Raw genomic sequence first — 14,194 nt, forward strand, 5'->3', positions numbered from 1 at the left:
ATTAAGCCATTTAATCCTCATAATTATATAGAAGTAGATACTGTAATCATGTTTTACATAGGAGGCTGAGGTTCAGAGAGGCCAAGTCACTTTTTCAGGGTCACCCAGCTAATAAGCAGTACCAGGGAGCTAGGACTCAAACTTAATCTGCCTCGAGAGCCTGGTTCTCAACTATTGTATTTGCTGCTTCTTGGTAGATTTAGACTCCCCAGCCACCTGGAGAAACATTTAGGTCAACTACCTGTCAAAGGATAGGACACTTTTTCCCACCCCCTTCTTCCACCTCCCCTTACCCCCCCCCCCCACTACGGTTCAATCCGTTATTTCTCAGTCTAGTTGTGTAGGACGTAGCTCCTTGGCCCATGCTGGTATTGTGAGCCTTGTGCTCCCTGACCCGCCCCACTGAAGCAGTTGGTCACCAGTGTCTGCCCACTCAAAGCAGCTCCCAGCAGCTCTTGCTGGCTGCAGTGGGCCGCCTCACAGAGGCACACAGTAGCCCGAGGCAGCCCACTGCAGCTTACGCCAACCTCCAGCTGTTCACGGCAGCCCAGCTCCAGGGCGAGCTGTTGTTCACAATCTTAGCTGTAGAGGGCGCAACTCACTGGCCCATGTGGGAATCGAACTGGCGACCTCTGCGTTAGGAGCGCAGAGCTCCAACCACCTGAGCCACCGAGCTGGCCCAGGATAGGACTTTCTGACAGTTAAAATTTTGTCAATCCTTTCATTTGTATAAAATGTGCTGCTGAACCCCAGAGGAGAAAAATGCCCAAAGATCCCCAGTACTAAATGGCCTTTTAGAAAACCTGGTTAGGGGCTGGCCCGGTGGCCCGGTGGCTCAGGCGGTTAGAGCTCCGTGCTCCTAACTCCAAAGGCTGCCGGTTCGATTCCCACATGTGCCAGTGGGCTCTCAACTACAAAGTTGCCAGTTCAATTCCTTGAGTCCCCCAAAGGGATGGTGGGGCTCTGCCCCCTGCAACTAAGATTGAACAGGGCACCTTGAGCTGAGCTGCCTCTGAGCTCCCGGATGGCTCAATTGGTTGGAGCACGGGCTCTCAACCACAAGGTTGCCGGTTTTGACTCCCGCAAGGGATGGTGGGCTGTGCCCCCTGCAACTAAAAACGGCAACTAGAAACGGCAACTGGACCGACCTGGAGCTGAGCTGCACCCTCCACAACTAAGACTGAAAGGACAACTTGAAGCTGAATGGCACCCTCCACAACTAAGATTGAATGGACAACAACTTGACTTGGAAAAAAGGCCTAGAAGTACACACTGTTCCCCAATAAAATCCTGTTCCCCTTCCCCAATAAAATCTTTAAAAAAAAAGAAAAGGAAAAAAAAAAAAGAAAACCTGGTTAGGTAGTAGAGCCAGGCTAAAGTTATGTTTTTGCTGCTGTACTGGCTATGCCTCCACAAAGACTTGAGGACATGGCAGCAGGTGACTACGCTTTAGGGACTTTTCTGGAAGTGTTGCAAGGAGGAACCACACCTTGGCGTAGTCCACAGGCAGGAAAAGGAGGGGGATTTTGCCTGTGCTTTCTGGCTCAAAGCCAGATTCTCACTCTTAGAGGGGCATTGCATCTAAGTCTGAAAGCAGGGGGGTAACTTAACAGGTAGGTGCCAATCAAGAAAGAGGAGGTGGTAAAGAGGATCTCAAGAAGGCACATAAGTTCCACATCTCAATATGGATGCCCACTGGATCATGTCTTTTTCCTACTTAAAACTTACAGTGACTTCTCCTACTCAGAATAAAATCCCAACTTTACCAAGGCCTTTGAGACCTGATCCTTGCTCCTCAGTTTAGTCTCCCACTGTCCCTTACTCACCTCCAGCCACATTGGTCTCCTTTGACCCCAACCTAATTTTGTCCCTGGGCCTTTTCACTTGCTGTCAATTCCCCAGAAGACATTTCCCCCATAGCTTCACCAATCCAACTATCCCCTTCTCAGTGGCCTCCCCTGCCTTTCCTAGCTCAGCATGTCCAGATGCACTACCACCCCATCACATTCTGTTTGATTTTCATAGTAGCACCTATTCAATCTCAAATTATTACCTGTTTATGGTTGCCTCTTGATTTATTGGAAACTGAGAGGAAGGGGTTTCTTCGGTCTTAGCCCAGCTGTATCCCCCAGTGAGTAGAACTATGCATGACACAGGTGGGCACTCAAAGTTCACTTTTGCTCTTGTTGAAAAAATGAACTGATCTCGCCATGGCCAACCCTCCCTGCCACCTCTCTGTACTCATCTCCCCCATGCCCCATCACTCCCATGCTCCAGCCACACTATTCTCTGCCATCCTTCAAACACACCAGCATGTCCCAACATCAAGATGTGGAGTATTACCTGCCTCATTAAGCGACTGTACAAAGTGTGTAAAAGGGGGCCTAATACACACCGAGGATTCCAATAATTGCTCAAATTTATTGAGGGCTTACTGTGGGCCTGGCACTCTTCCATGCATGTGAGTAAAACAGTTCCTGCTCTCATATAGCATCACAGTGGGGGGAGGCTGAAATAAACACAAAAAGTAAGTAACAAATAAATGCTGTAGAGAAAAAGAAAGCAGGAATGTGATGAGGGGGTGTCGCTATGTAGATGGAATGGCTAAAGAAGGCCTCAGTGACAAGGTGACATTGGAATAAAGACCTGAAGGAGGTGAGAAGTGAGCCAGATGAATCTGTGAGGGGACATCCTGGCAGAAAGAACAGCCAGGGTAAAGGTTCCGAGGTGTGGAGCATTTGAGAGGGTGTGGAGGTCAGTGTGGCTGGAGCAGAGTGAGCAAGAAAGAGGGAAGAGTAGTAGGAGAGGAGCTGAAAGTGCTGAGGGGTCCAAATCATGTAAGGTCTAAGGGAGTCCCACAGGGAGGACCTGAACTTCACACTGAGTGAAATGGGAGCCATAGGAGGGTGTTGGGGGGGGAGGGGGAGGTAAGACATGACTCATGTTTAAATAGGCTCTCCTTGCCTGCTCTAAAGATAACCACAGTGAGGCCAGTATGAGGAGCACCCCCACTTTCCAGATGAAGAAACTGAGGCTCAGAGAGAGCGAGCTCCTGCCGTGTTCAAGAACTGGCGAGAGAAGTGGAAAGGCTGGCCCGGCAGAGAGAACTGGGTCCCGAGGGCAGAGTCCACGTTCCCCAACCTGCCCTCCCCCGCTGTCCTTCGGTGGAGGATGGGCCGCGGCCACCTCAGGGCACAGCCAGGGAGGCCCGGTCTCTCTCCGCTGCCCACCCTCTGCCCTGTGCTCGCTCTGGGCGGGATACCCAGAGGCGGCGGCAGTCGGGAGCCGGCCCGGCGCCTCCTCCCTCCCCAGAGGCCGGGTGGGGCAGCCGGCTGGGGCGGGGCGCTCCCCCTATGCCCCCTCCCTTCTCAGCTGGCTGAGGCTCCTCCCCAGGACTGCTGGGCCCGGTAGCTTCGCTACTAGTTTCACTTCCTAAGGCCCGGCCTCTCTCCTTCTCCCTTCCCCCAGCTCTTTGAATTTCTTTCAGGATCCTTCTCCACTTTCTAGTCTCAGCTTCAACGTCACCTCCTCGGGCCTCGGGACCACCCTGGCTACAGACACTTCTCCCCAAGCCTCTCTATCAATCACATCCTATTTTGTTTTCTTCAAGTCACTGAACGGAGGCAGAGATTATCTTCCTCATTTATTAATCTTCCAGGGTCTTCTTATCCCACCCAGAATGAAAAACAAAGGTCCGTAGCGTACTCAGAAGGGCCTAAAAACGTCTCTGACCTGCTGCCGACAGCATACGGACCAACTACACTAGCCTCCAGCACACGCCCACAAGCCGACCTTCACACTGGCCCTTCCTTCTGGCTGGACCCTTCCTAGAGCCTTACTACCTCTCTCATTTCACCAAGTCTCTACTCCATGTCACCTCTTTTCATATTTCTTTTCTCTTTCCACCCCTCCCCTAATCCATAAGAAGTGAGACCCTGTGGGGCTTATCCAGTGTACCCCATCATTTACAACAGTGTACTACCACATAGTAGGCGGTCAATAAATACTTGAACATGTTAATCAAATGACTCTTGTGAGCTCTTCTTCCACGTACGATGTGGAGCAAGCCTCTTGGAGACTGTGCTTCCTTTTCCCTGACCAACAAGATAGGCTGTGGGGGAAATAATTTTAATTTTCCTAGCATGGGCCTGGCTCTAATGATCATTTTACCCTCTTTTTATTATGAAAGATTTCAAGCACTTAGAAAAGATGAAGAAATATTCCATATTTAATTCCAAATGCATAACAGACGCTGCAAAACTGTCATTTGCTGGAGCATTTGAGATCTTGCTTCCTAGCATGTTGTCGGTTTGGCTCAAATAAACTCATAAAAATTATCTACAGGTTTGAACATTCTTACACTGACAATATGTACCACATCCTCTTTATCCAGTCGTCTATTGATGGAAACCTAGGTTGCTCCGATATTTTGGCAATTGTAAGTAATGCTGCATGGTATAGTTTGCACCTTTTGAGCACTTACTTTGGCCAGGAGTGTTATTCACAACTAACAGTTCTTCCCACAGCTCCAGTAGAGTTAGCAAATGAGCTACTCTACTTGAAGAAGATAAGTCCCATTTTCAGTCTATCAGACAAGTATTAAACTCCTGTCTACTTATACCCCATCCCACATGCTCCCCCTTGAACTCAGTGTCTGTTCTGTCACTACAACAGCTATTACTACTAACAAAAGGACACATTGTGCACCACTTTGAGCATTTTGCACAAATTGTTCAATTTAATCCTTAAATCAATCTTCTGCATCAGATGCTATCTCCATTTTAATAAAGATGAGAAAACCGAGACTCTAAGGGACTAAAATCTTTGCTCAAGGTCACTCAACTACTTAGGGAATGGCGCCCAATATACGACCCCAGTGGCATCCCCCCCACTCCCATCTTTTGACTCCCACAGTTGAGTCCAACTGCCCAGAATTTGCCGAGTCTAGTATAGTGCTCTTACAGATACGATCTTATTTTAATTTTCCTAACTCAAGAGGTAGGCAAGAAGATCCCCATTTAACAGACTACGTGTGGTTGAGAGGTCAAGCGTTTTTCCAGGGTCACACATTAAGTGAGTGATGAGTCAGAATTTGAACCCAGGCCTATCTGGCCTAGAGTGTAGACCCCTGTTGGGGCTGGGTGTGTAAGAAGCTCAAATGCTGAGTTTGGCAAGCGCATGCGTTGGTGTGAGTGTCCTGCACCTTGATAAGCAAAAACCCCCTCCCTGCCACAACCTGCCAGAGCAAAGAGCCACCTACCTTCTATCCTACCCTTACGCAGGAGCTCGGGCATGCGCCCTGAACACAGCCTTCCCTCCCTTCAAACCTGCCCCCTACAGGCTCCGCCCATCACCGTCCAGGGCCAATCCCTGGGTGTAGGGCGGGGCCGCTACGGTAGTGGGCGGTACCTAAGAGGAGTCAGGAGCCTGGAGTCGTGCGCTGTAGTCAGAACTACGTCTCGCGACCCAGGCGCTGGTTGCCGAAGGAGAGCTAGCAAGTGATGCTGCCGCCGCCGCTTCCTGATTGGCTGCGGGTGGCTCCCTCTTCGTTCTGATTGGCAGCTGGTGAACTGGGTATGTAAATGAAGGAAAGGGGCCTGGGGAATGAAGGGGTACCGGTAGCTTAGTCCTTGGGAGGTTCGATCCCCGGGCCCGGCAGGTGCGTGCCAGGACGGTCCGGGATCGAGACGCGCGGGCCTCTAAATGCCGCCCGCCTTGGCCGGGCCGGGTGAATCACGCCGCAGCCCGGGAAGGGGGCGGAGGCGCCGGCTCCCTGGCTCCGGCTGCGTGACTCACCCGCCCCCGCCGCCGCTTCGGGAGGAGCCGCCTCCACTGCCTTCCGGTAGCGAACGGAGGCCCAGAGGGCAAATCAGCCCACAGGGGATCCCGGCCTGCACTGCCCTGGGAGGCAGGCAGGAACGACAGCCAGGACGCGGGGCGGTGTACAGGGTCCTGGGGTCTGAGGGGCTGGAATCCCCGGGGGAAGGCCCGCTTGGGGCCACTAGGGGGCGCGGGGACGGGAGGCGGAGTTAGAGTGGGGGTGGGGGCTGAATTCCTGCGGTTCCGGACTCTCGGGTCTACGGGGAAGGAGACGAGGACCCAGTTCTGAATAGTATGAGGAGTCACTCTTAAGGTCCTGCTGGGCAAGGGCCCGGGGACTGGACCGTGCAGGCTGTCTTCCTCAAAAAAGAAGCTTGGGCCCGGGGTCCAGAACTCCAGGGACACCCCCACACACACACCGCCCGAAGGAAAGTGTGGGTCTTCAAACTTTTCTCAGTGACTCCCGTGCCCATCAGGATTTCCCGGCAAGCTCTGTCCACTCTGCCTCCCAAATAAATCCTGAATCGATCAACTTCCTTCCATGTCCACTACCACCTTCTACTCCAAGCCACCGTCATTGCTCCAAAGAGTGCAGTAGCCTCTCCGAATAGATCTCCTCCCCTTTCTCCCTACACCCCCCCGACCACCATCCTCGAAGTAGCCAAGGAGGAGCTTCTGGAAACCTAATCAATTCACAGCACCGCTCCCCTTCCTGCTCAAAACTCCTGAATGACTTCCCACCACACTCAATAAAATCCAAACTCCTTGCCTCTCCCTATTCTCCACCCCTCCCACCCCCCCACCCCCACCTTGCCACTCTGCGCTGATCACACTGGTCTTTTTTTTTTTAAGGTATAATTGGCACACACTGGTCTTTTTTCAGTTCAGGCTCATCCTGCCTCCAACTCTTTTTTTTGCCTTTGTTGTGGTTCTCTCTTCTAGGATTGTTTTCCCCTCATTCTTCCATGGCTGACTCCTCATGCTTGAGAGCTTAACTCAAATGTTATCTCCTCTGAGAAGCCTTCCCTGACCACTCCCCAGAACCTTTTAGTATCTTCCTAGCACCACCTGTACATTTCCTGTATTTGTTTATTGTCTGATGCATAGTAGATACTCAATAAAATTAGATTAAACTATGTGAAACAGCTGTTTTTATAGGTTAAAAAAGTTGAATACTGGACAATTCACATGGTTCATTGAAGAAATATAAATATAATAATAATAGTGCTTATGAATAAGAGTAATTGCTATGTACCAGGCACTGTTGTAGTGGTTTTTGTATATTATCTCATATATTCCTTAAAACAACTCTAGGAAGTAGACTATTATCATTCATATAGTAAAGTTTTCCTAAGAAAGCCTAGGTTCAGAGAGGATAAGTGACTTGCCCAAGATCACACAGGCAGCAGTAGTCAGAACCAGGGTTTGAACTTAACATTGGCTTTCCATAACTCAATAACTTGTCTCCCCACAGATGATGCTGAGCAAGGGCCTGAAGCGCAAGAGGGAGGAGGAGGAGGAGGAGAAGGAAGCCCTGGCAGTGGACGCCTGGTGGCTGGATCCCAGCCACCCAGCAGTGGCACAGGCACCCCCGGCTGTGGCCTCCAGTTCCCTCTTTGACCTTTCAGTGCTCAAGCTTCATCACAGTCTGCGGCAGAGTGAGCCAGACTTGCGGCACCTGGTGCTGGTAGTGAACACGCTGCGGCGCATCCAGGCATCCATGGTGCCCACAGCCTCCCTGCCACCTGTGCCTAGTGTGCCTGCAGCCCCTGGCATGGCTGACAACTTGCTGGCAAGTTCAGACGCTGCCCTCTCAGCCTCCATGGCCAGCCTCCTGGAGGACCTCAGTCATATTGAGGGCTTAAGCCAGGCCCCCCAGCCCTTGGCAGACGAGGGGCCACCCGGCCGCCCCACAGGGGGAGCCCCCCCTGGCCTGGGTGCCTTGGATTTGTTGGGCCCAGCTACTGGCTGTCTGCTGGACGATGGGCTCGAGGGCCTGTTTGAGGACATTGACACCTCCATGTATGACAGTGAACTTTGGGCACCAGCCTCTGAGGGCCTCAAACCTGGGCCTGAGGATGGGCCGGTCAAGGAGCAACCTCCGGAGCTGGATGAGGCTGAGCTGGACTACCTCATGGACGTGCTGGTGGGCACACAGGCACTGGAGCGGCCACCAGGGCCGGGGCGCTGACCCCGGGACTGCGATGTTTGTCTGGTGACCAAACAGCCTGGTGGCTGAACCAACTGTCCTTGAAAAGACATGGCTGGCTCCTCTAGAACGGAGAGGGATGCTTCGGAGAGACAGTCAGTCCCTGGCAGCTTCACCTCCGTCCCCTTGTCTCAGGCTGATGGGAGGAGTCTGGGATCAGTCTTCCATGAATGATAGGGCCTGGTGGCTGGAATGTGATTGGACCAGGCCCAGTGCTGGACTGACTTCCCGGAGGTCTTAGCCTGGGATACTCTTTCCCAGATGTGGGAAGAGACCCCAACCAGTTTTATGAAATTAAAAACCAGGTCTGGGAAATCTTAAATCTGTGTGCTTCTTTGTCTCTGGGTTAAGGCGAGGGTGAGATAATAACCTCTAACATTGATTGACCGTGGACTGTGTATCCGGCATACCTCTAAGCACTTGACATGTGTTAACTCATTTAATCCTCATAACAAGATGGGCTTTTTTATTATCCTCATTTTGCAGTTGACACACTGAGGCTCCAGGAAGTCATCACTTGAGGTGGGTTTCAAACCATGAACTTGACAGTTTTATTGGTCTCAGAAGCAGACAATTAGGTCTGGTAACTGGCCCTCTAGAAAACTCCCCAGAACATATTCAGCCAGGTTTCCCTGGTGTGCCTGTACATCATAGTAGTGGTGGTGGCAGAGGGGCCCAGGCCACTTTTTAATAAGGAAATCTAGTCATTGCCTGGAGTCTAGGGGGGCTGAGGAGAGAGGGGAAAGGGAGCTTTCAGAATGAGCTAGAACTAAGAGCATAAAGCTGAAGGCTGGATGGAGCCTCTCCAAGGAGTATTGAGAGGCAGCTTCTCCAGGGAAATGGTGACAGAAAGGGAGACTCCAGCAAGTTTTAAAAAATAAAATTCACTCCGGGTTTCAAATCTCAATTTGGGCAGGGGATAGGGCTGCTTGGAGGCTGACTCAGAAATAAAGCCACTAGATTTGGTGGCTTGACTGAACAGCAGGCTATTCTGCTTTCCTTCTAAAAGAAACCCAGGCCCGGGCGAGCTGAGGCCACCTGCCTGACTGCCTGTGTTGTATGACAGGGCTGGCCTCAGCGCCGGGTGTCTGCGCCGCCCCCGCGGTCCAGCCGCATTCCTGGCCCCGCTGGGAGGGGCCGCACACTCAGAGGCCTGGCACGGGACCCAGGCGGCGTCCTTCCTGGCGGCTGTGGGGGCAGGGCAGCGCCCAGGGTGCTGGTGGGGGAGGGGCGGGGGATAGAAGGAGGAGCTGAGGGCCGGACGGTGACCTGAGGGGCCGGCTGGGCCTCGAACGGGAAAACGCCGACCGGGGACACCAGGATCGTTGGGCCCCACCGCCTTCCCTCTGGCCGGAAGCTTAAGGGAGGCTGAAGCCGGGTGGAACTGGGGGAGGCCGGCAACTCCGGGCGGGCCCCTCGGGCCGGGAAGGGGCGGGCAGAGTGGAGCTTCCTGGAGGAGCAGAGGAAGTCGTACCCATTTCTGGAGGTAGATGAGGCGGCCCCGGGAGGGGAGTGGAAATGACCCGACGGGACCTGATGTCCAAGCTGAAGGTCTTCCGGTGCCTGACTCCAACCCCTGGGCAATGGGACTCAGATTCCGTTTCGACCCAGACCCAGACCTTGGGAGTTTAGGTGGAGCTCAGCAATGCCCCCTGGTGCCCAGTCTAGGGGTCTATGATGCCACTGCCTTAGATTCTTTGGAGATCTGTCCAGTGGTTCAGGAGTCCCCAGTGTCCGATCAGCAATGCTCTGTTTACAACACCCTGGGGGCCTGTTCCTACTGTCTCTGGGTGCCAAATTGGGGGATAATCGTAATACCTACTGATGCAGACAGCCAACCCATCTGTCAATGATGCTCCCATCTGCCTCTGTGCCGGCTTGGCCAGAGATGGCCCCGTCTCCCCAGAGCCTCTGCGTACAGTTGCACAGTTTGTGCACTGCACATAGTCTCCATATTTAAGGGATTACCACACATATCTCAGACACCACGCATTTACATATTTATTATGACAGTTTGCCAGCAGATGGAGATCAAGTGCCTTGGGGAAGGGGTATGCCTTTTGTATAAAAGCACCATATGGGCTACATCAGCCCTGGTCCCATCCCCCTGCTGCCCTCAGGTTTATGAACTGCTCATGCCTGAGGACCTGCCCCAGTCTCCCCATGTCGACCCCTGGAAGATTGTGCAGGGTCCCTGGCTCTGGTGTGCCCCTCCGCCTTCAGGCTCAACCCCAGGAGGCCAGCAGATTCCAGGGCCCACACCATTCCTTGCTGAGCCGCCAGCTCTGGCACTGCTGCTGCCTTTCACAGAGCCTCTGTGTATTCCCACCACGACACTCCCCAGGCCAGTTCCCCTCCATAGGCACTCACAGGGACCCCCGTCACACATGCACTTCTTTTCTGTCCTTGATTTCCTTCTCCTACCTCCCCCCCTTCCTTTTTTCCTTCCCTCATTCAGGAAAAAAAAATGTATGTGTATCTACTGTGTGCCTGCCCCTATATCAATCGCAAATCTGACCACATTTCTCCCCTGCTCTGGGCCTTCAGAATTTATCCCAGTCCTCTGGGATCTGAATCCTGCACCTTTCAAGGCTCACCTTCCACCCCTGTCCAATTCACCCACCCAATGAACATTTACTGAGCACCTAGGGTGTGCAGTCCAGGTGCAGAAGTATAATGATGCTTAGTTAATGATTATTGACACAATGAACTATAAAGCAGAAATTGTTTGAAAAGCAGACCACCTGCGTTTGAACCTCAACATTGCCATTCTGTGGCTGTGTGACCCTAAGCAAAGTATTTAACTTCTCTGGGCCTCAGGGTCCTCATTTCTAAGTCAGAACACTAACAGTACCCACCTCAAAGGGCTGTTGTTCTGAGGGAAGAGTGTTCTAGGAAGAGGGAACAGCATGTGCCAGGATTAGGAGGTGAGGGACCCTACAACCTTTTCAGGTATCTGTAAGCTGCTGGGTTTGACTAGAATGAGGGGGAAAGTGGTAAGGTCAGTGATGGGGCTGAAGGGGTGGGCATGAGCCAGGGCACACAAGGTGTTGGATGAGAGACTTCACTCTGAAGGCACTAGGGTAAAGGGATCTAGCAGTAAAGCGATCTTTCTGGCTGCCAGGTGGACATGGTCGTGGGAAGGTGAAACGAGCCCAGGAGCCCAGAGGGGAGGCTGGGAAGGAACAGAGCAGCTACGGGGAGGGGAGAGACGTTAGAGAGGACTGGCTGTGGGAATGATAAACTGGGATGGAGGAGGGCCTAGGAAGAGACCTAGCTAGGGGACTGGGGGACAGTGGGGCCAACTTGGATGGTGACCAGAAGGAGAAGCAGGTCTGCAGTTGACAATGAGGCCAGAGAGGGACAGAGTGGTGCAAGGAGGTGGGGGGACACCCAGGGGGAGGCATCCAGGTGGCTAGGCCCTGGAACTGGAGCTCAGTAGAGAGGGCCAGGGGCAGGAGCAAGCATTAAGAATGGGCCGTGAGGGAGATATCAGTTTCCATTGGCTGCACTGGGTGGGACCTGGCTCCTGCTTCACTCAGACTGGGTGGGGTGAGCGTGGTCCCTGAGCAGAAGCTTCTACCTCCTTCCCTAGCCCTGCAGGATGTCCTGTGTTTATTGAGATGGCCTTGGTCAGAACCGGGACACTGGTGCCAACCCCTGAACTCAACTTCCCATGGTCACACCCCCTTGGGTGAGGGAAAACAAGAGACACAGAGAGACAGACAGAGAAAGAGAAATAAACATAGAGGGAACGAGACAGACATGGAGACAGAGACAAAGGGAGGAATTTAGACATAGACACACAGAGAGACAGAAAGAGAGAAAGAGAAAGGGACATACCATTCATGACAAAAACAACTCACTGCAAACTAGGAAAAGCAACTTCTTTCACCTGCTAAAAGACAGCTACAGAAGACTGACAGCTAACATCTTACTTAGTGGCAAAAACTGAATGCTTGTACCCTGAGGTGGGAACAAGCACGGATATCTGCCCTCTGAGACACACAGAGAGACAAGATATTAGGTTTGTGCAAAAGTAATTGCGGTTTAAAAGGTTAAAAATAATTGTGAAAACCGCGATTACTTTTGCACCAACCTAATAGCATGCACCAGCCTCCCTCGTCTGTCTGACCCTGAGCAGACAGGGTGGATTTTCTTCCCGACTCCAGCCTGACCTCCAGTCAGACCCTTTCTACCTCAGCTACCTAAAACTCAGCTCTGACTTTGTGTCTCCCATAGATACCCAGGGTCCTCAGGACAGTCTCAGCCCCTCCTGGTGGCCCTGCAGACCATGGGCCTCTCCTCAGCTTCCCCTCATATTCACCAATTTCTCAAAGGGGCTCTTTACATACATACTTGCTGGCTGCCAGGCCTAGAAGGCTTTTTACATACAGGCTGTTTCCTCTACCTTAAACCCGTATTACCAGAGTGCCAGGTCCCCCTGGATCTGTCTTTCATGGCACTTAGCTCAGTGTGTAATAATACGCTCATTCCATCGATCACTTCTTTAGTGCCTGCCCCCCTTCAACTGTGAGTCCTGTGAGGGCACAGTCACTAGCACTGCTGTGTCCCCAGCACCACCCAGCCCAGGGATGGATACAAAAGAGGTGGGTGTCTGCGAATAGCTGGTGAATACATGTATAAAAGAGAAAGAGATGCTAAGGAAGGGGCATGTTTGGCCCTGGTGACACAGACATGAACAAGGACAAGTTCTTGGACATTTCCTATGTGCTGAGCTCTCTTTGGATTCAGGTTTTTTGTACAGGCTGTGCCCTCTACACATAAAACTGTTCCCCTCCCTCCTCTATTGCTAGCTCTTATGGATCATTCAAGTCTCGACTCACATGTTCCCTCCTCCAGGAAGTTTTCACTGAGTTTCCTTCCTAGCTCAGAGCAGGCACATATCCCAGGTTCCACCAACAAGGCCCTGACCAACCTGCTCTGCCTGAGTCCCCTTCACAACCATGGCCATTCTGGGTCTGTCTCCCTGTTGGACTGTGAACTCTGTGGAAGCAGGCCCCAGCTATCTTGGTCATACTGTGTCCTCAGCACCATCCAGCATGGGGCTGGGCACAAGACCAAGTACTCATTGACTGCTGACATTGGATAAAGAACTGCTCCCTTCTTCCCTCTGGTGCTTTGCCCACGTTCATTCCTCCACATGTAGCGTTTACCGTACCTTTTTACCTGGTTCCCTCTCAAACCTCGTGTGACTTCAGATATTACCTGTAGGGATCTCATTCTGAGCCTGTCCCCCATGGTGCATTTAGGTCTGTCAGTGTCCCTTAGTGCCCAGTAAAGGGCCTGCCACCAAGGGCTTGTAAATGTTTGTTGAATGAATAAATGAACAGATGAATGTTTGAATGAATCAATGAATATAACAGAGAGAGCGAGACAGAGAAAGAGAGAGAACTGCAATGAGGTGAGGGTCTCCTCAGACCCAACAGTAGCCCTGACCACATTGTCCCTTCCGCCCCTCCCTGGGAGGAGGGTTCTGGCCACACCCCAGAACTTGCTGGCTGCCAGGCCTGGAAGGCTTTTCGTGGAGCTCAGCACATTCCTTCCTTCCCCAGTGGCTGAGAGTGGGCAGGGGGCATTTCAGAGAGAAGTGGGGAGGCCCTGAGCATTCTGGGATCCTGCCAACCTGTTTCTGGTCCCTTATACACTTAGAAGTAGGCCCTAAACACACAGTGTAGAGAATGGGATGGGTCTGCAGAAGGACCACTGAGTTGCTGTGAGGGACAAGGGTGCTAACTAAGAAGAGGGCCTGGTGGCCTTGCCGGGCTGGACAATGGGGCAGAAGCTGCTGACGCGTATTTTGGGGGTAATCCCTGGCTTCGTTGCAGCCCCAGCCCCAGGCCTGGGCTCAGAGAGCTGCGAACATCCGAGGCAGCGGCTGGGTGGACTCAAGGGGCATGTGGGGGTACTTGTGCTCCTTGTGTTGTCCCCCGGGGCCTGGTGAGTCAGGGCAAGCTGGGGGCCGGGGGCCAGGGTATCAGGGTGAGGCCTGAAGGCCTTGGTTTGGGAATCAGGCAGGTCTGGATTCAAATCCCAGTGCTACCAATTACCTGCTGTAGGTGACCGTTGGTGTCACTTACCCTCTGGGAGCCTCATTGTCTGTTATATGAAGGGGACAGAAGAGTGTTGCAGCATCTTTGGGGT

The 14,194-nt window shown here is 52.5% G+C and overlaps 1 protein-coding gene across 1 annotated transcript; it reads left to right on the forward strand.

The window, feature by feature from the left end:
• The first annotated feature begins 5,435 nt into the window (after window positions 1-5,435).
• SERTAD1 (SERTA domain containing 1) lies at window positions 5,436-8,351 on the forward strand. Its single transcript, XM_019751306.2, has 2 exons — window positions 5,436-5,574; window positions 7,295-8,351. The coding sequence occupies exon 2, from the start codon at window positions 7,295-7,297 to the stop codon at window positions 8,009-8,011; it is 717 nt and encodes a 238-aa protein (XP_019606865.1). The 5' UTR covers window positions 5,436-5,574; the 3' UTR covers window positions 8,012-8,351.
• The last annotated feature ends 5,843 nt before the right edge of the window (window positions 8,352-14,194 follow it).

The sequence above is a fragment of the Rhinolophus sinicus genome, linkage group LG11 (genome assembly GCF_036562045.2).
Source record: "Rhinolophus sinicus isolate RSC01 linkage group LG11, ASM3656204v1, whole genome shotgun sequence".
NCBI classification, from domain to species: domain Eukaryota; kingdom Metazoa; phylum Chordata; class Mammalia; order Chiroptera; family Rhinolophidae; genus Rhinolophus; species Rhinolophus sinicus.

Coding starts and splice junctions, on each gene's coding strand:
- SERTAD1 (XM_019751306.2), top strand. CDS start 7,295: ATGATGCTGAGCAAGGGCCTGAAGCGCAAGAGGGAGGAGGAGGAGGAG.